At 36.9% G+C, this 24,947-nt stretch overlaps 7 protein-coding genes across 20 annotated transcripts in view; 5 read left to right on the forward strand and 2 right to left on the reverse strand.

The window, feature by feature from the left end:
• The window catches only part of LOC104802849, a 5,390-nt gene extending 3,043 nt beyond the window's left edge, over positions 1-2,347 (forward strand). The window contains exons 3-7 of one of the 14 annotated variants that reach the window (XR_002023723.1): positions 165-266; positions 533-605; positions 899-1,733; positions 1,838-2,164; positions 2,251-2,347. The gene's annotated coding sequence lies outside the window, so the exon portion shown is untranslated. Of the gene's footprint in view, positions 1-164; positions 1,734-1,837; positions 2,165-2,250 lie in introns of all 14 variants that reach the window. The other 13 variants (XR_002023727.1, XR_002023720.1, XR_002023728.1 and 10 more) reach the window with 13 other exon arrangements.
• Positions 2,153-3,451, reverse strand: LOC104803113 (G-type lectin S-receptor-like serine/threonine-protein kinase CES101). The gene has a single exon (XM_010526989.2). The coding sequence runs from the start codon at positions 3,405-3,407 to the stop codon at positions 2,172-2,174; it is 1,236 nt and encodes a 411-aa protein (XP_010525291.1). The 5' UTR covers positions 3,408-3,451; the 3' UTR covers positions 2,153-2,171.
• A 649-nt stretch (positions 3,452-4,100) lies between these two features.
• Positions 4,101-8,319, reverse strand: LOC104802851. The gene is made up of 7 exons (XM_010526655.2): positions 7,725-8,319; positions 6,902-6,988; positions 6,466-6,714; positions 5,741-5,911; positions 5,509-5,562; positions 4,791-4,937; positions 4,101-4,654 (listed from the first exon to the last, which is right to left on the reverse strand). The coding sequence occupies exons 1-7, from the start codon at positions 7,956-7,958 to the stop codon at positions 4,277-4,279; spliced, it is 1,320 nt and encodes a 439-aa protein (XP_010524957.1). The 5' UTR covers positions 7,959-8,319; the 3' UTR covers positions 4,101-4,276.
• Positions 8,320-10,712: 2,393 nt separating this feature from the next.
• LOC104802852 (GDSL esterase/lipase At5g18430) lies at positions 10,713-12,803 on the forward strand. The gene is made up of 5 exons (XM_010526656.1): positions 10,713-11,076; positions 11,458-11,588; positions 11,752-11,994; positions 12,095-12,350; positions 12,438-12,803. The coding sequence occupies exons 1-5, from the start codon at positions 10,806-10,808 to the stop codon at positions 12,668-12,670; spliced, it is 1,134 nt and encodes a 377-aa protein (XP_010524958.1). The 5' UTR covers positions 10,713-10,805; the 3' UTR covers positions 12,671-12,803.
• Positions 12,804-13,333: 530 nt separating this feature from the next.
• Positions 13,334-15,985, forward strand: LOC104802853 (anamorsin homolog). Its single transcript, XM_010526657.1, has 8 exons — positions 13,334-13,436; positions 13,826-13,973; positions 14,295-14,461; positions 14,556-14,651; positions 14,919-15,078; positions 15,194-15,330; positions 15,440-15,514; positions 15,623-15,985. The coding sequence occupies exons 1-8, from the start codon at positions 13,380-13,382 to the stop codon at positions 15,659-15,661; spliced, it is 879 nt and encodes a 292-aa protein (XP_010524959.1). The 5' UTR covers positions 13,334-13,379; the 3' UTR covers positions 15,662-15,985.
• A 389-nt stretch (positions 15,986-16,374) lies between these two features.
• LOC104802854 (40S ribosomal protein S16-1-like) lies at positions 16,375-17,116 on the forward strand. The gene has a single exon (XM_010526659.2). It carries the CDS (start codon positions 16,471-16,473, stop codon positions 16,909-16,911), a length of 441 nt encoding a protein of 146 aa, XP_010524961.1. The 5' UTR covers positions 16,375-16,470; the 3' UTR covers positions 16,912-17,116.
• A 709-nt stretch (positions 17,117-17,825) lies between these two features.
• On the forward strand, positions 17,826-21,629 carry LOC104802855 (apyrase 2-like). Its single transcript, XM_010526660.2, has 9 exons — positions 17,826-18,471; positions 19,112-19,240; positions 19,361-19,417; positions 19,499-19,591; positions 20,082-20,287; positions 20,449-20,540; positions 20,760-20,977; positions 21,074-21,263; positions 21,358-21,629. The coding sequence occupies exons 1-9, from the start codon at positions 18,160-18,162 to the stop codon at positions 21,468-21,470; spliced, it is 1,410 nt and encodes a 469-aa protein (XP_010524962.1). The 5' UTR covers positions 17,826-18,159; the 3' UTR covers positions 21,471-21,629.
• Positions 21,630-24,947: the final 3,318 nt, after the last annotated feature.

A 24,947-nucleotide genomic window follows, 5' to 3' on the forward strand; every position in this document is an offset into this window, starting at 1 on the left:
CCCCCCCCCCCCCCCATAGTCTGTTGTCTGAATAAAGTTTCATGTTCATGGTTAAGAAGACTACCCAAGATTAGATCACGAAGAAAAAAACAAAAACTTATGGAGAAGATGGAGATTCAATCTTGTAATGTTTGTCAGTGGAAACTAATACATCCCAAGTGCAGCTAAGGCCCTTGGGGATGGTCACAACTCACAAGGTCGCCTGTCTCAAACTCTACAAATTCTGATGACCCTTTTGGATAAACCTTCACCTTTCCGCAGAGCAGGTAGCATGTCTGTCTTGCTTCAAATCTCGGTGCATATTTTCCAGGTGGACAGCCCCATCTACTTATGAGGGGATTCATCAGGAATAATACTCTGTTATAACCAGTAAGAATGAAGGGAAAAAAGAGAAAGAGAATATGCATTTTAGTGTTAGGAACGTGACATATGCATTTTGAATACTTAGGCCATGATGTGATTCCTAGTTCTGATAACCTTGATTTCGGCGGATTTCTTTCGATGACGATATTCATATTGGAAGATGAATCAGGTGACTTTGATGCTGTTGCCATGCAATAGAGAGAACAGAGAGAAACAGAGAAGGAGAGCAAGGGAGGGAGAAGGTGAGTTGATATAGTATTTATTTAGTTAAGTACAAAGTAGTTGGCTTGAATGCCCCCGCGTGTGTGTGTGTGTATATAACGGGACGGGACATAACTAAAGTCTGCACTTTCTTTTCTGTAAATGGATAATAGGTGATTGAGACAAGCTGATTCAGTTTAGGATCATGAGAAGACTTTGACCGAAAAGGGACATAGTCGATAAATATAAACACTTGCATTAAGCTCTCAGCTTTTTCAGATATTCATACGAGCAGGAGATAATATTATACGTTTTGATTTTGATTTTTAATCAGAATTCTAGGAAAGAGAGAAGGCTTATTTACATTATTGAGCAAGGCTTTGATGATAAGTCCACCTACATCAAGACAAGCACATGGACCCCTTTTTTGTCTTCTTATTTTATTTCATATCCCCTTTCACACTTTGTGCCATCTTGGAATTTTCTTGTTTTGTTCTGATCCTGCAAGATCATAGAAGATCAAGCATTTTTTATTGCAGCTTGCATGTGCTACTGCTCTGCCATTGTGGATATATGTACAGTTTCATTGGTTTTACAGTAAGTTTTTAACCTTTTACATCAAATCTCATGCCTGGAAGAAAGAGGACACCCACATCTTTTATATCTTTCTCTGAACCTATCTCACAGTTGTATATTGCATGTGTTTTTTGGTTCTAACAGTGTTTGACTGAGTTTTCTGTGAAGGTACGTCATAAAGTTGCGCATTGATTCGTGTAGCCCACCTCTGGTTCTGTTTGTTTCTTCGTATTTATATATTCGGCATGTGCGTATTAGTATATACGTTTGCATATGCATATAATACTTACATAATGGCCATATAGATCTGTGCCGAAGACACGTATGTATGCGTATGCAAATCCATATGGATATATTTCATGTTCGTCTTTTAGACTGAGGAATATGAACACCTGGAAAGAATACAGCCAGATTCAGAATGAAGTGAAATCCTCCATGTGAGCGGAACTGAAAGATCATTCATGGAGACTCGTTGAATGGTGGAACCATTAGAAAAATGGTCCTGCTTGGATGTGTCTGTGTCTAACAAGACAACCTGAGTTTGTTTGGATGTGAGCAGACCTGGTCAATGCACGCATTACATACTCCACGAGGTAAGTGGAAAATCTAATGAGATCATCTTGTTGTCTCGTTTACTTTGTGGCCCTCAGGACACTTCACCTGCAAACTCACTGTTTGGTCGTTCTTGGAATCCCAGATGAACTTATGGCTCAGATGTTGGTAACCGGGTGATTGATTTTGATGCGAGATGGGTGAAGAAAGAATGCGGTAACTATGGAATAATAGCAGTGTATCTCTTAGCTCTTTATTGGTATTGGTCATCATGTTTCTATAATAAGTTTTAGCGTACATGTCATCAGATTTTCACTTGCGCAATAGTATATGGAGTTCTTGAGACAATCTCACGGTACCATAGGTAAAGCTCAGAGCTTTGCAGAATCGAGAACATAAGTTGTACATGTCATCAGATTTTCTCTTGCGCAATAGTATATGGAGTTCTTGAGACAATCTCATGGTACCATAGGTAAAGCTCAGAGCTTTGCAGAATCGAGAACATAAGTTAATTGGTCAGACGTCTCCTCAGGAGTGAACTTTGATCCCTTTGGCCAGAATTGGCATCCAAAGCCGCCAGAAAAGGTTTGGAAGGCAATGCAAGAACAGTTTCTCCAGCAGCTAGCATGGCAATCGCTAAGATCCAGGCTTGAATTACCATCGTAATAACTGAGGTCGTTTTTACCTAATTCTTGTAGCATGTATCCTCTTTTTGGCTCAAAATACTCCGAGCCCTTCCTACAAGCCGTTGGTTTCTCCGAAATGCAGAGTGCTGATGCATTCTTCAAACCTGTTCTGCATGTTTCGCTGCTTTCAAGAATCCAGTGAGTGCTCCCATTGCTGCTGATCACATTGTTCACTGTTACCTGGCCGAGAGTATCCAAGTACCACCTGGACAGAACTGACTGGTTTGTGTCCTTGATAAAGTAAGTGAAGTATCTATCATACTTGTCTGAATGGAATTTGAACTCATAATCAATGTATTCCCGGGATAATTCCAGGTTTAGATGGGAAGAAGTTCCATTCTTCCAGATTCCGCTGGACCAGTAGACTTCATTGCGGCGCCATATGAGTAACTGATCTGCGCCAGATGGATCCAGACCAAGCCTGAATGCTCCTGGGGAAGGGACTTGGTTACATATCCAAGATTTAACTGAGACTTCCTTTCCGGTTTTCAAGTTAAACCCAATCTTCATCCCGGGAAGCAGCACGTTGCTGGGATAATCGAAGCTCTGCCACAGAACACGGCCTGGAACTCCACCTGCTCCAACCTCTCTGACGATAAAGTTCCCAGAATCAAGTAAAGTGGCTGACACATTTCCAGCCAAAGAAAGCTGGGGTTTTGGGTTCACCATGATGGGAGAACCGTTCGCTTGTGTGATCTTAAGAATTCCATCTGGACCAATGGTTAAAGCACCAGAGGAATCGATAACCGGGTTCATTGGATTGCCAACCCATACCGGGTTTATCTGTATTCTGTCAAACCAGATACCAATATACCGAGGACCAGCCGGCCCGAGTAAGGAGCTGGGTGTTTTCTCGGGGGTAAAGAACCCGAGCCTGAAGATTCCGCTTGGAGAAATCAGTTGCTCCCAGTCTCTGAGCATCTGCCCCGGGTTTAGGGTATTGGTCTCTGCAGGGGAAGAAACACAGAAAACCGCCCCGAGAAAACCCATTATGAGAAAGAGAAGAACAAGAACAGGTGAAGAAGCCATTAGTAAGCAAACCGAAATGTAGTTAAAGGAATTTGGTGTATTTGGTACGTTGATCTCTCTCACCTTGTGCTCTATAAGCCATTATATAAGCCAAGAAAGATCCCATCTTCTTCTTATGTCTGAAAATTCTCTGTTGCAGGTTCATCTCAGGACATGCATTGGCCCTAACGCTTCAAGGAGCTGATAGAGACAGCCGAAGAATTTTCCAAGGACAAAGGTCTCAAGTCGAAACCAAGAAATGGGTAAAGGCTCACCTTTGAATATTCTGAAAGATATGATCATTTGAAGAACTTAGAAGTGTGTGCTACTCTCTTATCCTCCAAAGGATGGTTGCCTCTATTTATTCAGAAATTTTCAAATCTCTACATAATCTAACATTATTATTATGATTATGATTATGATTATCTGTAACCCTCAATAGATAAATCTAAATGAGTGATTAATTTCGTGCATATAGCGTGTTGTTGACCGGAGAGGTCTTTGTAATAAATTTTTTGCGACTTGTTTTAACTTGTGATGCAAGTTGATGATGACGATGATGATCGTTTGTAAATTCCAATCGACGACGACTTGGAAATTTCAGGGTTTTATTATTGAACTTTTGCTCACATTTCCTACGAAGTATTTTTGGAAATATCTGATCTTTTTTTTTTCTTTCTAATATCATATAATCGCGAACTAAGACAGTGGACAAACGCAATCTTAAATTTGACCACCCTTAATTATAGAAAAATAGACATTGGCCCCTACATTTCAACTCTTCAACCAATAAGCTACATACATTTGAACCATCACGACGATATCCAAAAACACACACACCACACGAAAATAAACAAAATAAAATCAAACCCGAATCATATTTTTTTCGTTCAAGTACACCTAGGACTAAAACCAGGTCCACCATAGTAAAAATAAGTGCCCCACTCGTTACTGTGGAAGCTCTGGATGTTGTAACAGCCGGAGTTATCGGCCAAAGTCTGGACGTCTCGGGCAGGGACGAGGTTGTTGTCGGAATCCACGATCTCGAGGTTGCGAAAGTAAGAGGCTTTGGCAAAGCCGTCGTCCGGGAAGTGGCCGGAGCCCATCTGAGTGGACGTGTGCCGGCCGGAGAGGCGAGAGTTGACGACCTCTCCGCCCCACTCGACCATCGTTGAGTGGTCGGATAAGCTCGTGAATATCTCCGATGGCCAGTACCCTACCAATGTCTTGTCTCCCAATCCCAACCACCAGTTCCCTTGCTTTGGATCCTTCATTGTTTTTTTTTTTAGTAAACAAAGAGAAAGAAATATAAAACTATTAGTGGGTTTCTTTTTATTTTCAGATTCTTATTATAAAGTGTATATGTGTATCTATCTGTTATATATATGTATATATCATATGTACCTTCCAAATGAGGATGGTGATGTCGAATTGGCTGCCTTTGAAGGTAGAGACAGGAGAAATGGCAGCTCCAATGGCAATTCTGTTATTTGTTTGGATAAATCCAGAACATAGAAGATTGTAGCATCCTGTTGCTTCATATGAATCACTCTGATGAAAAAAACATTATCATAGATATTCATTTAAAATTTAAAACGTTACTATAGACAAGATTAATTAATCAATATAGAGTAGGCAATTTAATTCTTGTAATATAAAAATTACAAAAATATATTTCAAATTACGACAGGCATGCATGAGGATATGTTTATAAGTTTATTGGGCTCAATTGATTATAGTTTATTAATGCAACAAATGAATGCCACACCAACCCTCATTTGATGAATATCCTCTACCTGCTTAGATTTCTAGTGCCAATGCATTTAATTTTTAAAATATCATATTATTTGGAAATTTAAAAAAAAAAAATTGTTTGATGAAAGTTGAAACAATGTTATTCGATAGATAATTCAGCAAATAAAATAATTAATATAAAATCATTAAATTTAAACGTCTAAATATGGGCATAAATTATGCATTAATTTGTTTCCTTAGATTTTTCACCTATATGTGTACACATGTGTGTGTGCTTCATTTATAAATAGTCATAATAGGTTTTACAATAAACAAAAATATATCATAATAAACAAAATAAATAAATAGGAAAATGAAATAAGCATACCGTCCAATAAGTGAACAATCTGGGCTTGCTGTCACCATACAGCTCCGGACTGACCTGACTAGTAGAATAATCAAAACTTTAGGCAAAACATTTAAATCTATCTCATTTTCATAAATCATTAATTTTTTTTTAAAAAAAAAATTGCTTAAACAAACCCTAATTTCGGGGGGTTCCCTGCAAAATCAATTTATCGAGGCTAAATAGTAAACAAAGTAAAAGAAGGAGGGTTTACCTGCCAACCAGCTTCAATACTGTTGAGATCGGAGCCGTCGAAAGATCCCGACAGGAGCCAAATCTGGGAGAGACTGAACTCATTCATTTGCTGTATCGATGGGTCCCACACGTTAATCGTCGCCTTCGCTCCGTATATCTCACCCGACGTTCCCGTATACGCGATCGCATGCTATAATTTCCCCACACCCATTAATTCCTTTGAAATTAAATTTTCTTGGAACTATTAAATAATAGTTGTATTTAATATATATATATATATATATATATATATTCTTTGTTATGATATACAGAAATTTAGGTACAATAAGGAATATATTCCATCATAACCAACACGTATACGTCCATATACATCTACATATAAATATATGGCTGATTGCCAAAAATTATGTTGTTGATTATATATTGGTAATTATTACTATAATACATATATAATTATATATTATAATCGTTGTATATGAGCTGGTAGTAGACTATACGCCTTTTAATATTGTATTTTTTTAAATAAATATCCCATCTTTTCAAGATTTGATAAACAGATGAGACCGTATATTAAAAGCTATTAAATGCGTATGTTTTTTTTAATTTATTACGATTTTTTTTTACGGGACAAACATTGGAATCAGTTGAATCGGTCCATATTTCAATGAAGGATTACGATTGTACACACATCTGAATAATATACATAAATATACATACATACAAATATATATAATGCGCACATACCTCATGCCCATTATTGCCGATGACGTCGGGCGCTTCTGACCGTCGATTGAGGTCAACTCTCCTGGTCTTTTTGCCAAAGTCAAACAAAGAATTGGCTCTGAGGACATCATGTAGTGTACTGCGTCGTATGGGAACGGTACCCTTAGGGCACCTCGTGCCGTTCACGTGCCACATTTGCCATGCACCTTCCGCTACGTTAGCTCCTCCTCCAACGTCGCCTCTCATCTTCGGCATTTTCGACGGCGCTTTCTACGTATTTATCACATTTTTTTACCAAAAAAAAAAAAAACAATGAAAAAGACTTTTAATAATTATATTGCATAAATATGAAGCTATGATGAAATTTCGCTGGGCATATAATTGTATTATTATTTATTTAATTAAATTATGGGGATGTGCATAGGCTAATTAATGCTGCTTAGTGAGAGATTGGAACCTGAATCTTGTGGTTCTTCAAGAGTGGGTGATCCAAAGCAGGTTGCTTTCTCTTATGCACACAATCTACAATGTCTCCATCTGGACTCTGCACCAATTTAATTATTTTCACAACCCAAATCACATATATATATATATAGTTTTTATTTTAAACACAAATGATAATTATATTACCTTATCCAATGAAACAAATTTGGTAAATGGATTAAGGCATCTATACACACACACACATATATATGTAACGTACAGTCGCAAATTAGGTCGAAAAGCTAGGTCTTGAATTGAGTAAAACGAATTTAAAATGTAGATCCAAACAATCATATGTCAATAGTTCAAAGATTTATATATATATATATATATATATGCACGATAAATTCGTCAAAGCAAGTACATGAATACATTTTACATATGTACATAATATAGGAGAATAATATCGGACTAAATTAATTAACGTTATTGATTAGGCCAGCCAATACACAAACACACACGCATAGACAAACTCACATGCATGTACACATGAATACACACGTATATATATATATATATATATATATATATATATATCACAATGTATATTTTTATCTTCACCTTCTGTTGAACGCATATTTACACGCATTTCAGCAAAAAATATAAAAACACGCATAAATATACACAGTTCATATGGAACAGGGAAATAACCGCTTATGCATGCATATGTATGTATGCATGGGATTTATTTTTATTTTTTGTAAAATGTGATGAGTTGTATATATACGCATGGAAGCAAAACAGTATGCATACATTTAGACACACACACACACATATATATATATAATCAAATGTACCTGAATGGTTAAAACAGGAGGCTTGTTGATGTTGTTCAAGTGCTTGTGAATCCTCTCAAGTCTCAAACTGCTAACTTGCCTGTACTTCGTGTAGTCCAAGGGGGAGACACAGCTGACCTTCTGATTCTGGAAGAGGCTTAGGAGAAGGAGAAGGAGAAGAAGGTCAAGACGATGAACCAGTCGGATGACGTTATTACTATAAATCGGCCTTGTCTTTGCTGCAAAACCTTCCATCTTTTTGAGGGGTTGTATCTCATTCAGTAGACAGAGAGATCAAAAGAGGACAAAAACACTTCAGAGAGAGATTGGACCATTTCAAGAAATGGAAAAGGAGATCAAGAAACCAAGAAACCAAGAAAGATATAATATTAGTAATCCCCAAATCTTGATCCTCCTTGGGATGAATTGAGTGTGGGCGCGGGAAAATGAGCAGAGGAAAGTGACCTCTCTCTCTCTCTCTTTCTGTGTGAGAGTTAAATGGGGAAGAAGAGAGGTGGGTGGAGAGGAAATTATGAAGTTAAATACAGAAATGGGGAGGAGCAAAAGCAAACGTGCAGAGACTTAATTTCAAGAAGAAGATCAAGATCATCATTGCCCTGCATCGGTTTCATATACACCCACTTTATTATTTTAATACAATATATATAAATATGGTAGATGTCAACATGTGTGTGTGTATATGTATATGTATATGTATATGCAATTGGAGGTTAGCCAATGGTTGATGAAAAAGAGTTTCTTGATATATAGCAGTGTCCGTGATTGTCAATGTATATGTAATATTAATTAGAATACATAAGGAAAACAATTTATTATTATTATTATTATTATTATTATTATTATTATTATTATTATTATTATTATTATTATTTAAAGCATAAGAAATGGAGGCAAAGCGTATTAAAACAAAAACAGACCTACCCAACTAAACTATCTTCACTTTTATTGCACTCCTTCAATGTTTTCATCTACCTCCCTTAATTTCTTTTTATGTCTCTTCCATATTATTTTCTATTTTTAACAACCACGCATCACATATACATATACGTATACATATAATGCATGTAAGTGCATATATGGTGTATGTATAGGTACGTACGTAAGTACATATTTTGATTTTTTTTGAAAATAGACAACTAGCAAGCATCCCTTGATGCGTGCTGCAAGAAAACTCTTCTCCATGTGTTCAAATTTGACTAAGTATTTTAAAGAAAGTATAATAAAATTAAATAAACATGAATTTTATAAGAATCGGAGGATTAGATAGGATTATAATATTCATAGTAATAAGGTTAATTAAGCTTCTATTCTCGACGGTCAAAATGTATTTAAAAAAATGTCAGACTCTTTGCGAATCCCAAACTTTAGATTCTTCTTATGGTACAATATAATTAGAATATTAGGTAGTAGTAATTACAATGGCCGGGTTTGGATATACAGAAAATAAAATAAATAACATGTATAATATATAATTAGATTAAATTTAATTTAATATATAATTAATTATTATATTTTCAGCTAATTAATTAATATATAAAACAGAACAATTTTTAAAAATTACTATTTTAATTTTTAACAATAACCCAGTTACAATTAAACTAGATTGAAATAGATTTGAAATAATCATATAATTTTTTTTCAAAACAAAAATGCTTAACTAAATACAAATCCAAAAGATCTAATTCTATGTACCAATTCGACATAAAAATTTGATAAATAAAAAACAATAAATAAATCTCGCAATGCGTCGTAAGCGTGTCTTGCGCTTGATGACATGGCAGTTTTGACGGTCTACGTGGCAGACACGTAGGCTTGTCTGAAATTGCTCGGACTCGTAGAGTCGGTTTCCCTTCGACCCGAACAATAAAAATATTAACTGGAATTAAATAAATTAATAAAGCTCATATGGATAGTTGAACGTTATTTAGGTCAAGTTTTAGAATGTTATCATCAGATTACAGGTTATAAATTCATAACTTTAATTTCTCCATAGTATAAGATGTTTTTTACATACATGGAACACCAGTGTAGTGATAAATGGCAAAATTAAACCTAATAAAAAAAAATGTAAAGAGGATATTTCGTTCCGTATTTAATGGAACAACGCATAAATCAAAATAAATAAGCAAATAAAGATTTTACAAGTTCAGATTGAATTTGGAGTTGCGTTATGCCATTTTTTTTTTTATATAAAAAAGTCTTTTTTCTATTATCGGAAAAACGCATTATACTATCACTATGTTTTGCTATTGTGTTAAACCGAAGACGACGTCGTTTTCTTCCTCGCGAGACCCTCTCTACCAAACTGAAGCTTCTCCTATGGAAACGAAATCATGTGAAAAAGGTATCATGTCATTTAATTGAGAGAAACACGTGATTTCCTTCATCTTGTTTTGTTCTTTTCTTATCCAAAGTTAACCAATTTTCACTTTTAACTCCTCAAAAAAAAAAAAAAAAAAAATGTAACCGTCACATTAGTCCTCTGAATCTTTTCTATCTTTATTTCAGGCCTCAAACTTTACAGACGGTCAAAAAGCCCCCCACCCAAAAAAAAAAGATGCTGCTTTTACACCGTAAAACGCATGTGTTTGATGAATGATGAATAACGCTAAAAATTTGGTCGTGCATTGAATTGGGTAACCAAAAGTCAGATTATAAAAAACAGACATCTTAATTATGACTTGAATTCCTATATGGAATATAAATTCCAATTTGTTCTCTTTATAACCAAAAACAGGTCTCATGTGAGTTTTCGTTGGCTTATGATACTTTTAGGGTTTTCACCAAAAAAAAAAAAACTTTCTGGTAACTTCTTGTGAAACTAGTGCTGGATACAGGTGGCATTTTAAAATTGCATTACAAAAGGGGGAAAGAGAAGTAAATTAATTACATTTTTGTATCATTTAAACGAAGATGACAAAGAAAATGTACACTTTGGGTTGTTGCAATGGTCACGGGTAGTCCAAAACAATTTCATAAAAATTCACATGAAAACAAAAAATGCAAAAAAATGATATAAGTTCATTCATTCTTTCGTCACTCTCACATTAGACATTCCCAGAATTTAAGGAGAAAGGGAAAATGGTTAACGTTATGGCGATTCCGACAGCAAGATTCGAGCTTTCGGTTACGAGAATGTTTCTTGCGTTTTTGGTTTTGGTATCGATGATGTTCGGCCGGGTGACGGAGGCACGTGCGTTTTTCGTGTTCGGCGACTCGTTGGTCGACAGCGGTAACAACAACTACTTGGTGACCACGGCTCGTGCGGATTCCCCTCCGTACGGAATCGATTTTCCGACGCGTCGGCCCACCGGACGATTCTCTAATGGCCTCAACCTTCCCGATCTCATCAGTTACGTTCCGTTTCCTAAACCGACTCTTTGTTGCCTTTTATGTTAGTAAAAGGGTGTTTTTTTAACATTAATTAATTAGCGTTATGCATATTTTGGAGAGATGTATACAAATATGTGCAAGGATTAGAGGGTTTAATCAGGTTTAATTATTGTAATTAAGGGATAGCGACACATTATGTCTGAGAGTGGTCCAAACAAACTTTAATCTATTTATACATGTCCATGTACCGATCGATAGATTCATGACTCTTTCATGATTTCTTCATCATATTCTTCTTGATTCATCACATTCTCATGTCTTTCATAAATTTACTTGATAATCTTCACTTGTACATGCACGTATATGTTGTATATAGTGATAAAGGATGAAAATTTTTCAGGCCAGGAGATGGGGAATGAAGAGCCGCCGTTGCCGTACCTAAGCCCGGAGCTAAGAGGCCGGAGACTGCTTAACGGCGCCAATTTTGCCTCCGCCGGAATCGGAATTCTCAACGACACCGGTTTTCAATTCGTACGTACATTTTGTATAATTAAACCATAGCCAACTTAGATTTATAGAAAGAGGAACAACAATCAATACAAAGCGATAGGGGTAAACCCGGTTCGATATGTTGTGGTTATTCCGGTTATTAACCAGTTTGGTTTTGGTACACGCACGCACGGCGTATATGCAGCTGAACATTATAAGGATGTACGAGCAACTTGACAACTTCGAGGAATACCAAACGCGAGTCGGCCGCCTAATAGGGCAAACGCAAACGCGGCGTCTCGTGAGCCAATCGCTGGTTCTGATCACTGTCGGTGGCAACGATTTCGTCAACAACTACTTCTTAGTGCCCTACTCGGCCCGATCTCGTCAGTTCGCCCTCCCTGATTACGTCAAACTCCTTATCTCCGAGTATAAGAAAATCCTATGGGTAATTAAAACGTTATAACATTATAGATCGGTGATTATGGATCAGAGTTTACATAATTATAGAGTTTATGATATGTACATTTTTACGTATACATGTGTAGAGATTGTATTCGCTAGGAGTGTGTCGAGTTTTAGTAACGGGAACGGGGCCATTGGGGTGCGCCCCGGCCGAGCTGGCGAATAGCGGATCGAGGGACGGGGAATGCTCGGCCACGCTCCAACGAGCGGCCTCTCTATACAATCCGCAGCTGGTTCGGATGCTAAATGGGTTGAACACAAAGATCGGGAGAAACGTGTTTATTGCAGCGAATACACACCAAATGCAGATGGATTTCTTGAGCAATCCCCAAGCTTATGGTTGTAATATATGATCTCCTTCCTTTTTTATTCACTTGTATCAATATATAACTATCAACGGGTTATGCGTGCATCGTGTGTATGCAGGGTTTGTGACGTCGAAAGTGGCATGTTGCGGACAAGGACCGTACAACGGAATGGGACTATGTACGTTCGTATCGAATCTATGTCGGAACAGAGATCTGAACGTGTTTTGGGACGCGTTCCATCCGTCGGAGAAGGCTAATCGCATCATCGTCCGCCAGATCTTCACCGGCTCGATCAACTATATGAACCCTATGAACCTTTCCACCGTCATGGCCCTTGATTCCTCCCTCTGACCTATCTTTCATTCACGATTTTTTTTTTTCTCTTGTTTGTATTCGAAACAAAAAAAAATGTTTCCAAGCTTGAGATTGTGTAATAATTAAGAGCTTTATCTAATCTCATTAGGTGTGACTATTTGGTTATTAATCGAATAATCAAATCGAACCGAATAATTTTTTTTTGTAATAAAATCGAATTCGATATGAAAACGGTTATGATCGAATAGAAGAGAAAGAGGGAAAGGAAAGAAATGAAGGCGGGCATGTTGTGAGAATATTACTCAAATAACCCACTTGGGTCGCAGCAATTTCAGTGTACACCACCGAAAAAAAAAAAAAATTTTGCGACCTTATTACGACTAATATATAACTAATATACAACTTATTACGACTAATAAACTACTCTTATTTTAGTTGTATATTAGTTATATATTAGTCGTAATAAGGTCGCAATTTTTTTTTTTTTTCGGTGGTGTACCCTGAAATTGCTGCGACCCAAGTAGGTTATTAGGGTTAAAACCCCGCATGTTGTCGCATGTATCACGTGATACAGTGTCACGCGTCCACCTACCCACGTGCTACGTCATGCCACCTGTCCACCCATTAGCTTTCATCTGATGTTACTGTGTGCCGCGACGCATAGAATAATCCCCCCACAATAGGATGAGTCGGCGTAAATATACGCATACAAACAAATATACATATATATGCATTACAATAGTGCATGATTGCGAGAATCACAGGGGGTGTCTGGAGAGGTTTTGCAGAGATTCCCGACATGGTGAGTTCAAATTTTTTTGGTCAAATTTCACGTTTTTCTCCGGATTTTCTTCCGGATCGATCCTTTGAGATCTTAAGAAATGGAGTTTGAACTGCGCGAATTTACTCTCTGTATCTTGTTAGAATTCGTTCCGATGCCACAGAAAATCTCGATGGAATTTCATTTCGATCCGTTTTGTCTAGGCTGTGAAAAAAATTGACTCGATTTCGAGGATTTTTTCTCTCTCCCTGAAATCAAGTTGTTAGCTTTTGTGTTAATGACGACAGGGGGATTTGGATGTTCTCTTAGAGCTTCATTGATTCTCCCTGCTGATTCCCGACAACGCTTGGAGCAACATATCTCTTTATGCAATAAAGTGTGCTGATTCTTGTTCGGCTTTTGTTTTGTAGGATTCGGCTGGGACTCGAACTTCTGTTTTAGCCGTCACGGACGATCTTTTATTGCCTGTTAGCTCTGTTCTAAGCATATTGAAAGAGCTTCAAGATAAGGGGGTCGAACGATGTGATCCTCTGATCATCACTCAAGCTTCCACCCTAAGTATATCTCGAATCCTCGGTTTTCAGTTTTCGTTCCAATTATTAACTTTCTGGATTTTGGTGGAGAAGATGCATCCTTGATAGGAGTTTTATTGGTCTGATCCCACCTTTCCCGGTCGAGCATTTGGAAGTAGACTATACTACAGAATGGAAATCTTGAGATCATGGTTGAATCTTGTGGCTTGCATGGATACAAATCGGGGAGGTGTAGTATGTGTTCTGAAAGGGATATTAACCAGGCTTTAAGGTTTATGGCTGAATTTTTTCGTAAGCTCGAATATTGGGCTTGCCTTGTAATGTTGAGTTGTCGATCTATCTGCAGATCAGCTTCCTTTGGATTCTTCTTCCGTGGACATTGTTTTATCAATCTCAAAATCATCTGCATTTCCTAATGATAAATTGTATGGTGAGATCTCAAGAATGCTGAAACCTGGCGGCACTGTTATTGTATGCAAGAACTTGGATCCTCAAGTTGGGGAAACCGAGCAGGTTTGTGTTGCATAGTTGGTCAAATATAAATGGTGTTTCTTTTCACTTATTTCTTGTTTTTACAAGTGGACATCTCATGGACTCTTCATTACAGGTTCTTCAGCGAAGCATGCTTTTGGCTGGTTTTATTTTACCACAATCTCTTGACTTGAAATCCATTGCCTTGTCTAAGTTCAACTTGTCTTTTGGGGTGAGTAATCCTACTTGTCTTATCTTTTCTCTGTTCTTTCAAGATTTTTGCCATTTACTTCTGCTCATGTGAATCAAAAGAGCCCTTTTGTAAATATCTGTCACTACAATCGACCTCGAGGCACTTGTAGAAGAAAGAAGTCTGTATTCGCGTTCGAGGTTCTACCTTAATTCCTGGCATGACCTCAAGCATGATGGAACTATAGCCTCTTTATCGCAAGAGATGCTGTGATCCCTATAACTGAATTATAATGTTTTCCGTATGCAGATCAAGGCAAAAAAACCATCTTGGAAGATTGGTTCATCGTTTTCTATCAAGAAGCCCGTGAAAAATCTCTTGAAGGTTAATGTAGACGATGACTCGGATCTTATAGATGAAGATTCTCTATTGACAGAGGAAGATCTGAAGAAACCTCAACTCCCTTCTGGTAAACTATAAACAACAAGTGAATCCCACTCTTCTTATCTTTGCTAACCATCACCTCTATGAAAAGATTTATCGGGTTTCTTCTTCTTCTTCTTTTTTGGTTTTTTGTTGGGCAGTTGGTGATTGTGAAGTTGCAAGCAACAGAAAAGCTTGCAAGAACTGCACGTGTGGTAGGGCGGAGATGGAGGAGAAAGCAGAGAAGCTGGATCTCACTGAGGATCAGCTAGAGAATCCTCAATCAGCGTGCGGCAGCGTAAGAATCACCAAATCTCGTTTATGCATCTTGGTTTATGTCATCTTTTTTCACATTTGCGGATTGATGTCGTAAGAAATAAGATTTTTATCGGTCGATTTACGCACAGTGCGGGCTGGGGGATGCTTTCAGATGCAGCACATGCCCTTACAAGGGTCTCCCACCCTTCAAACTAGGAGAGAAGGTAAAAGCCTACATGCCCCTCTCTAATTCTTCCTCCCAAAGGCACAATTTTTGAGAAATATGACATTTTGACAAAAAAAGAAACCTTTTTTTTGGTAAATTTTGGTAGGTCTCTCTGCCTCAAAACTTCCTTGCAGCCGACATATGAACAAGGGAGTTGTTAATGGGTTCCTACTGGATCGTTGTCTGCCTGGTAAAGAGTTAATGGGAAAGTTCAATGGTCAGTTCAGTTGCCTGTGAGGCGTTAGTAACTTAGCATACTGAAAAAAAAAAGGCGATTTGGTATATGGTGAGAGTAGAGTGACATTGGACCGAAGAGGTATGGATCGTTGTCTGTTTGATTGGTGATAGAGACGCAAGGATGATGATGACATTTATTTCATTACTTTGTCTTATATGTAAGTCTTTTGACCACAGCCAAGTTTCGAGATTTGATAAAACGTTGTTTTGGTCGGACGCCGACATTTGCATAGTTCGTGCTTTCTTCAGATCAATTATTGGTAAAAATATTTAATTTTTCGCACACAGAAAAAAAAATCATCAAAAGTTTTGAAAATATGAAAAGAAATTTGAACTATTTTCCAATTACTGACAAAAATGCAACTTTTTTAAATTGTGATAAAAATTCTATTTTAAAAAAAAATACTACGATTTTTTATGCATATTGGATGTGCCAATTTAGAAAAGTTGATTTGTTTTCGTTAATTTTTTAAAAATATTTTTTTAATAATCGGTCTTTTTTTTCTTTCTAGTTTTTCAATTTTCTGCCAAAATATTGATATAAATGTATTTTCCCAATTTACTCAATTGAAAAAAAGAGTGGTGAAACGGTGCGTTTTGGTAAAGAGAAACCCTAGCATCTCTTGAGCCTTGCTATAAAATCCCCAAATTCGCTCAACTTCACTTCTGACGCTTTTAGGGTTTTTGGCCGTCTCATCCATCCTCGTTTTCGCAGCCATGGCGACACAACCGGCAGTGGAATCTGTTCAATGCTTCGGCCGCAAGAAGACGGCCGTCGCCGTCACCTACTGCAAACGCGGATCCGGTCTGATAAAGATCAACGGTTGTCCGATCGAGCTGATTCAGCCAGAGATCCTCCGGTTCAAGGCGTTCGAGCCCATACTCCTCCTCGGACGACACCGTTTCGCCGGAGTCGATATGAGGATCCGCGTCAAGGGCGGTGGTCACACCTCTCAGATATACGCGATCCGTCAGAGCATAGCGAAGGCCCTCGTGGCGTTCTACCAGAAGTACGTCGACGAGCAGTCGAAGAAGGAGGTGAAGGACATCCTGGTGAGGTACGATAGGACATTGCTTGTGGCTGATCCGAGGAGATGCGAGCCGAAGAAGTTCGGCGGACGCGGTGCTCGTGCTCGTTTCCAGAAGAGTTACCGTTGAGATCTTACTGTTGGAGTGAACGCAATGTGTTTTTTTGGATTACCATCCGCTTTCGAGCTTTGAATCTTTGAGAATCATTGACATTGATGATGCTCTACATTTGAAGAACCGATGCATGATGATTCTTTTGTTGGTACCGATTTGAATGGATTCAAAGTATGTTGGTCTGTGTTACGATTGGGATTCTTATAAATCAAGTTCATCACATGGAGCAATAGATTCTGATAATAGTTCTCTGAATTCAATTAGATTCCTTGATGATGATCGTTTGGCGTTTCCAAATGTCTTTGGGCAAAGATATTTATTTGTTTTCTACTCCAAACGTTTTAGGTATTGGCATTTGTACATGGTAAAAATACACATGCTTTTATTTATTGTCGAAATTTCATTTTTTATTATATTTTTGAATATAATAATTACTAAACTTTAATTTGGTTAATTAGTGGTATAGGCTGAAACTCTTAAGCAAATTTAAAAATTATTATGTTCAAAAATACAGGTTTTATTAATAAATAGGTGCATCTATATATTATCCCAAATTATTAGTTCAGAAATTTTTAAGCATTTTTTTTTATATATCTTAAATTTCGGTCGTTTCTTCAGTTATTTTTTGGATTTATTTTTGTTTTTAGTAATCTTTAAATTCTTTTTTATTTTGAAAATACATATATTATATAAAAAGAAAAATCTAATATAAATATCCATTTTTTATAAAACTTTTATTTAAATATCTGAATCATGTAAAAATTCTATATAAATAATTAAATTTTTAATTTTTTAAATATAAATCGGTTTTGTTCCAACGTACATTCTTTAGGTCATACGTACTAAATGTCTCAATTAAATAGAGAAGGTAACTTAAAAATAAAAAAGAAATATTTTTAAAACATCATCATATCCCTTATATTTCCATGCGAAATATCCCAACTCCACACGAAGATCTCGTCGTCCTCTCTCCCTCTCTCGCTCTCAGATTCACAATTCGAGTCTGGAGCAGAACCAGAATCGATTCTATCAGGCGGTTGTAGCCGCACATTGCAATCGATCGCCGATCTGGAGCCGTTACAGGATCCGCCGCAGTCCTTGAAAACTACGACGGCGTCCTCCGCCACCGGCAACGGCCAGATCCGGTACCGCTCTTTCTCCTCCCCCGAGCTCCTGGAGTCCGGTCCGGCTATTGGTTCATCCGGTAGCCATTCTCCTACCTCCGAGTCTCACCAGGGCCTCCTCTCCATCGACGGCGGTAAGATGACGGCTAAGCGACGGCATGAACCCCTCGCCGACAAGATCCAGCGCCATCGCGGTCTTATTCTGCTTTTTTCGGTTCCTCTTGTCCTGATCTCTCTCGTTCTTCTTCTGATGCCCGGGAGATCGGCTTCCGCCGCGGTTATTAAGGAGTACGAGGCTAATAGCGGCAAGCTCGTACCGAGTTCGAGGGGTCCGAGGAATTACGCCGTGATCTTCGATGCGGGGAGTTCTGGAAGCCGCGTGCATGTGTACTGCTTCGATCAGAATTTGGATCTTGTTCCTATGGGCAATGAACTTGAGCTCTTCCTTCAGGTAATGCGTTTCTTCTTTACTTCCCTCTCTCTCTCTCTGATAGTCTATCAAATTGGAATTCATGCTTAGCTATCACCGCATCCGAAATGGAAGCCAGGTGTGGCGTTAGAAGTTTTATTTGCTTTCACTTCTTGTTTCTTGATAGATCGTATGATGCTTGGATCACTTGATACAGTTTGTTGCTGTGATACATTTGTTTAAATAAGTTAATCTGATTTTAGTTTTCCCAAATGTGATTTGAAATTCGGTTTTTATTGGAATCGCTGATGGGATGAGCCTCGAAGTAATGGGTTGTAGAATGTTTATCGTTTTGAGAAAGAGAAGGAAGAATATGCTGTCAAATGGTTATCGTTTCTGCAATCTTTTTTATCTTTGATCCTGGTCCAATGGTTGGGCTTGCAACATTCCGACGTGATTCAGATTTGGAAATGCATATCCTAGCTTCCAAAGGTCCACAATTCATTTAAACGCTGTGCTTCTGGGAAAGCAAAAGGAAGCTTACACCATTGAGGCAACCATATTTTAGTTTCTTGCTCTGTTATATTTTAGGTGCTTAGATCACTTGTTTGTGCACTTTTATGGATCCTTTTCACTAGCCAACGTTTTGGTTCTGAAGTTATTTTCTCTTATCTTGTTTCAGCTAAAACCGGGCTTGAGTGCATATGCCAATGATCCCCAACAAGCAGCAAATTCTTTGATGTCTCTTCTTGACAAAGCAGAAGCTTCTGTTCCCCGTGAGTTGCGTCGCAAGACTCCTGTCAGAGTTGGGGTAGGGAAACTGAATTGTGACTTTTTCTCCTTCCTTAACATGGTGACAATCCGAGCTACAGCTTATGTTTTCCTTTCCTATGTGAATCATTTATGATGTTTTTTGTTATATCATGTCTAGGCAACTGCAGGGTTGAGAACTTTGGGTCATGAAGCATCTGAGAATATTCTGCAAGCGGTAACTTTCTTCCCATACGTTTTCCTTGCTGAAGCGCCCATTCACCTAGCACTTATACACTGTATTGATTTTGTTTATAAGGTTAGGGATCTCCTGAAAGAGAGAAGCACTCTGAAAAGTGAGGCTAATGCAGTCACTGTTCTGGATGGTACTCAGGAAGGATCGTATCAGTGGGTATGTACTTTCAAGAACTTGCATACCTCAAATTTTGTTGATTTAGGCCTTTTAAAGCTGCTTTAGGTCACTGTGATTTTTTAAGTTTTTTTTTTGTAATAACTCTGAACCCATTTGCTAGTGTCTGACATTAGGCCATGTTTTCCTGTCCTGGGAAGTATGGCTAAAGTTGTTTATGTCTGTTTTTCATGTGTGCATTGTATGTGTCTTGCATTTATCTTGTTGTTCTTAAGGCGTTTGGTCTATGCTTGCAATCGTTTTATATCCATCCTGAGTAGTAAGATCCTGGAGACAGACTGACCTTAAGTCTTCGGTTAACTTTGATCAAGAACTAAGTTTCGCTATGACGTTGTGGTAGTTCAAAGTCTGGGCTGTCAGAAGATCGTTTAATCTCAAGTTTTGGACCTCTTAAGATCTGGTTTGGACTTGATCGAAAATCTAGCCGGTTATAAAAAACAACAATTTTTTCCTAATGTCTTTTACTTTACAGGTGACGATCAACTATTTGTTAAGGAATTTAGGAAAGAAGTACTCAAACACAGTTGGAGTGGTCGATCTTGGTGGGGGTTCCGTTCAAATGGCCTACGCTATATCGAAGGAAGATGCTGCAACTGCACCAAAGCCTCTAGATGGAGAGGATGAATATGTCAGGGAAATGTATCTGAAGGGTGAAACATATTACCTCTATGTTCACAGGTTAGTCATCTGTTTCACTGACATATGATTTCATATTTCTTCAAATTGGGTTTTCTTGAGCAATACCTATTCGATCTTTTGGTTTTTCTTACATGGCATCCATGAATCTGGTTTTCATCCTCACCTTTTTAACGTCATATGAATCGGCCTCTTGACTACAGTTACTTGCATTATGGATTACTGGCAGCCCGAGCAGAGATCTTGAAAGTTTCTGAAGATTCGAACAACCCCTGTATCTTGGCAGGCTATGATGGTAAGTGAGACTGTTGTTGTTCTATCATAAAATGCGACATTCTTTTCTATCCATTTTGTCAGTAAAGCTCGAAAATCACAAATTTTGTCATATTTCCGATATGAGAAGCCTAATTAGGCCTGCCTCAGTCCTCTATCCTCTCGAGTTTAGATAAGTTGGAAAAGTTCTTCGTATGAGATTTTTTTTTCCCATCTAAACTTAGGGAGGATATCATTTTAGGTACCTACAAGTATGGAGGACAAAATCACAAGGCTACTGCCTCTCCATCTGGTGCAAGTCTCGATGAGTGCCGAAGGGTCGCCCTTAACGCTCTCAAAGTGAACGATTCCCTCTGCACACACATGAGATGCACATTCGGCGGCATATGGAACGGCGGCGGAGGCGATGGCCAACGGAATCTTTTCATCGCTTCGTTTTTCTTCGACCGAGCTTATGAGGTAATTAACAATAAACATCAAATTCTTGCAAGAAAAAAACCCCTGCTTGTTCGGTTCATTATTAACTAATCCGAGAGTAAAAACTCGGTCATTCAGGCTGGATTCATCGAAGGTAATCAACCCGTGGCTAAAGTTCGACCCTCGGATTTCGAGAAAGCCGCAAAACGGGCTTGTAATACGAAGATGGAAGACGGGAAATCGAAGTTTCCACGTGTGGAAGAAGATAACCTCCCGTACTTGTGTATGGATCTGGTTTACCAATACACTCTTCTCGTTGACGGATTCGGTAAAGCCAAACCGCCCTTTTCGAGTTATTCGTTAAACGAATCTATATAACGACGGTTCCGTTTTTTTTTTCCGGGGGTACCGGGTTTAAACAGGGTTGGAGCCATCACAGAAGATAACGTTAGTGAAGCAAGTGAAGTATGGAGATTTTGCCGTGGAAGCTGCTTGGCCACTCGGGAGTGCCATCGAGGCCGTCTCTTCACCTTGAGAGGAGGAGGTGCCAAATTTTCTATGTATGTAACCAAATTGATTAGTTTCATTATTCAATCGTATGGATGTATGACGATTTCTGTAATTTGATCAATCGAATAACTCGATATTGTTACGCATATTGCATCTAACGCTCTAATAAATGCGGAATTATATCGAATGGTATAATAGTAAGAAATCCGTGGCTCGTGTCAAAATGCAACCTAACTCGGGAAATCTAATATTATATTTTATTCAGTATATGAATTCGTGGCATATAAGGTAATATTATATATATATATAATATTGTTTTCACTGTTGTTATTCAGTAGATGAAGAAATCTCGGGCATCCATTGTGTAAGACTCCCGGTGGATTAGGTAAGCTGCACGTGGAAAACTACATGAGTCATTTTCACTTCCCTTCAACTCCAATCTCGGTAATGAATAAGTCACGATGCGTTATTATATAGTTTCTAAACATATTATAAATAATATATATATTGATATGATGCATCCATTTTTTTTGGCACTACCATACTGAAAACCAAATAATATTATGTACAAAAAAAACACAATCATCCAATTTTTCTTCATAAAAATCATGTAATACGTGTCACTAAGCAAAGTACCGAAATTCCAACGCATGGAATATGCCAAAAGAATTCTTCCCCTCGGGATTCTTCATTTGCTCATATGAAATTAACCCAAAGAAATGTTCATTCAAAGATGCAAACCGAGGGGGGAGAGAGATTGACCGGTCAAAGAGAGAGCGGAGATTGTAATTTCAGACACGTTAGATATGATGTTACCATCGCATAATCTGAACCACTTTGATTTGTGACCATTTGCACGCCCAATCTTCTCCTCACCACCTTTGAGTCTTTGACTTTTCTCTCTTCTCTCCTTCTAAATTCCAAATATAAATCAACTAACACATGGAAAACAATACATACATCAATACGCATGCTACCATCTTTTATATAGCACAAAAAAGAAAATCAAAAGATAGGACAATATGTTATTTCAAATCAATGAATCATGGGCCGAACATGTATTACAATATATATATATATATATATGTATATTAATTATAAGTATTTACGACATCTAGTTTCTCATGAAATGTCCCGTATAGCACGTTCAATAAATAATCTCACCTATGAGATTTTCCGGGTCAAAACGTTATTATTTTTGTATTACTAGGTGGGAACCGCGCGATGCGCGGTTTATTATTTTTTGTTGTCAATATAAAATATTTGCTATTTTATTATGGAAAATCATTGATATAAACATATCAAGAATTATATATTGATATATATAGAAAAGAAAAAGATGAATGAATATATTAGAAAATTATTCCTTATATTTTATTAATTTATAATTATATATTTTTTTTAAATTTTATTTTTTAATATCCAATCACTTATTTCTTCTGTGTCAAACAATCTGTTATATAGAATTCTTCTGTGTCAAACAATCTCCTATATAGAAGAGACATACCAAAATAATATGAGTATAAATTAATTTGTAAATTAAATATGTGGGTTTAAATTACTGTCAGATCAAACCTCCCAAAAACCGGATACACTCTATCTCTTGAGACGTTATGTTTAGTTGGTTTTTTTTGTTGTATTAATGATTTTTCTCTATTTCATTATCTGTTTTTTTATATGCCATATGATGTTTTGGATTGTACATAAAGTTGATAATACGTATTATGTACTTGAAAACCGGAAAGGAAGTCTCACTATATCTAACCTGATTTGTTGAACTCATTTTTGAACAATACACGGTTATCGAAGACGAGATATATCATACCATTGACATCTACCTCAGGATAATATACAATATAATCTACTTCCAAAGAAATTTTGAAGGTTTATTTTCGATGGAAAAGTCGCATAACACCAAGGGTCAGATCAAACCTCCCAAAAACCGGATACACTCTATCTCTTGAGACGTTATGTTTAGTTGGTTTTTTTTGTTGTATTAATGATTTTTCTCTATTTCATTATCTGTTTTTTTATATGCCATATGATGTTTTGGATTGTACATAAAGTTGATAATACGTATTATGTGTAACTGGCTTTCAAGACAACATCAAATATTTTCATTGCAATTACTCCAAGTAATTTAAACCCACATATTTAATTTACAAATTAATTTATACTCATATTATTTTGGTATGTCTCTTCTATATAGGAGATTGTTTGACACAGAAGAATTCTATATAACAGATTGTTTGACACAGAAGAAATAAGTGATTGGATATTAAAAAATAAAATTTAAAAAAAATATATAATTATAAATTAATAAAATATAAGGAATAATTTTCTAATATATTCATTCATCTTTTTCTTTTCTATATATATCAATATATAATTCTTGATATGTTTATATCAATGATTTTCCATAATAAAATAGCAAATATTTTATATTGACAACAAAAAATAATAAACCGCGCATCGCGCGGTTCCCACCTAGTAACTATTAAAAACAAACCACGATCGTTGAGATGTAAATCTAGCCATAACATATATATGTTGCAAATGGCGCATTTAATTAGTTTATGATACAACTTCTCCCCCTTAATCAACATTTTATACTTTTTTTTTTAAATACACACTCATTCTTCTTGGTCATTGGATATTGAATACGATTGTATTCAGCGAGATTGACTTCTATACATAATAATTTTTATTGTATTTTCTTATTCCCGGCCAAAGCCATTTTTCTGTCTCCCACCTAATGAACAATGGAAAAGGACAACCCGAAATGGATTATCAAAACCTAAATCCATGTAGGATGATGAGGTGGCACCATGAGTAAAAAAGACTGAGTGTCACCATTTGTAACTAAAGTGAACAAAAATATTTTATATGAATTTAGACACAAGTACAGAAAAAGATGTAGATGAATACACAAGAGAAAAATATAAATAGATCATGGAAAATCCTTCCTTCTTTTAATTTTGCTTCCAAGTGATCATCTACACTTTTGAAGCACCAAAAGGGAACAAAGAGAAAAAAATATCAGAGTAGGTTTAGGCAATATTAACGATGAACGTTTTTTTGATAGTAGAAGGAATACAAAAATATTCTAGAATTGATAAGACATTCCTACAGAGGCTGATATTATTTTGTAGTTTAATAGTTAGGAAAATATTAAGTTTACAGGGTGTTATAATTTATTTTAAACCACTTCCTCCAAATGTATAATTCAAGATTTGGTTGCGAACATGGAAAATGTTTTCAATTTTTTTTCCAATTCGGATTGTTTTTCTAACTTAAGATTTAATTTCAAATTATTTTTTTTTCCAGTTTTTCGGCAAATCATTGAAATGATTATAAATATAGAGGGCATTGAATTAATGTGTGTATAGTTGAAACCAATGCATACCTTTATACCTTAATGAAGTTAGTGACCATGAAAGCCACGAAGAATTTTGGAATAAAACTGCTAAACCTAAATGAATTCGTGTTTAAAAAGCAAAGT

Source organism: Tarenaya hassleriana, unplaced genomic scaffold (genome assembly GCF_000463585.1).
Source record: "Tarenaya hassleriana unplaced genomic scaffold, ASM46358v1 Cleome8, whole genome shotgun sequence".
NCBI lineage: Eukaryota > Viridiplantae > Streptophyta > Magnoliopsida > Brassicales > Cleomaceae > Tarenaya > Tarenaya hassleriana.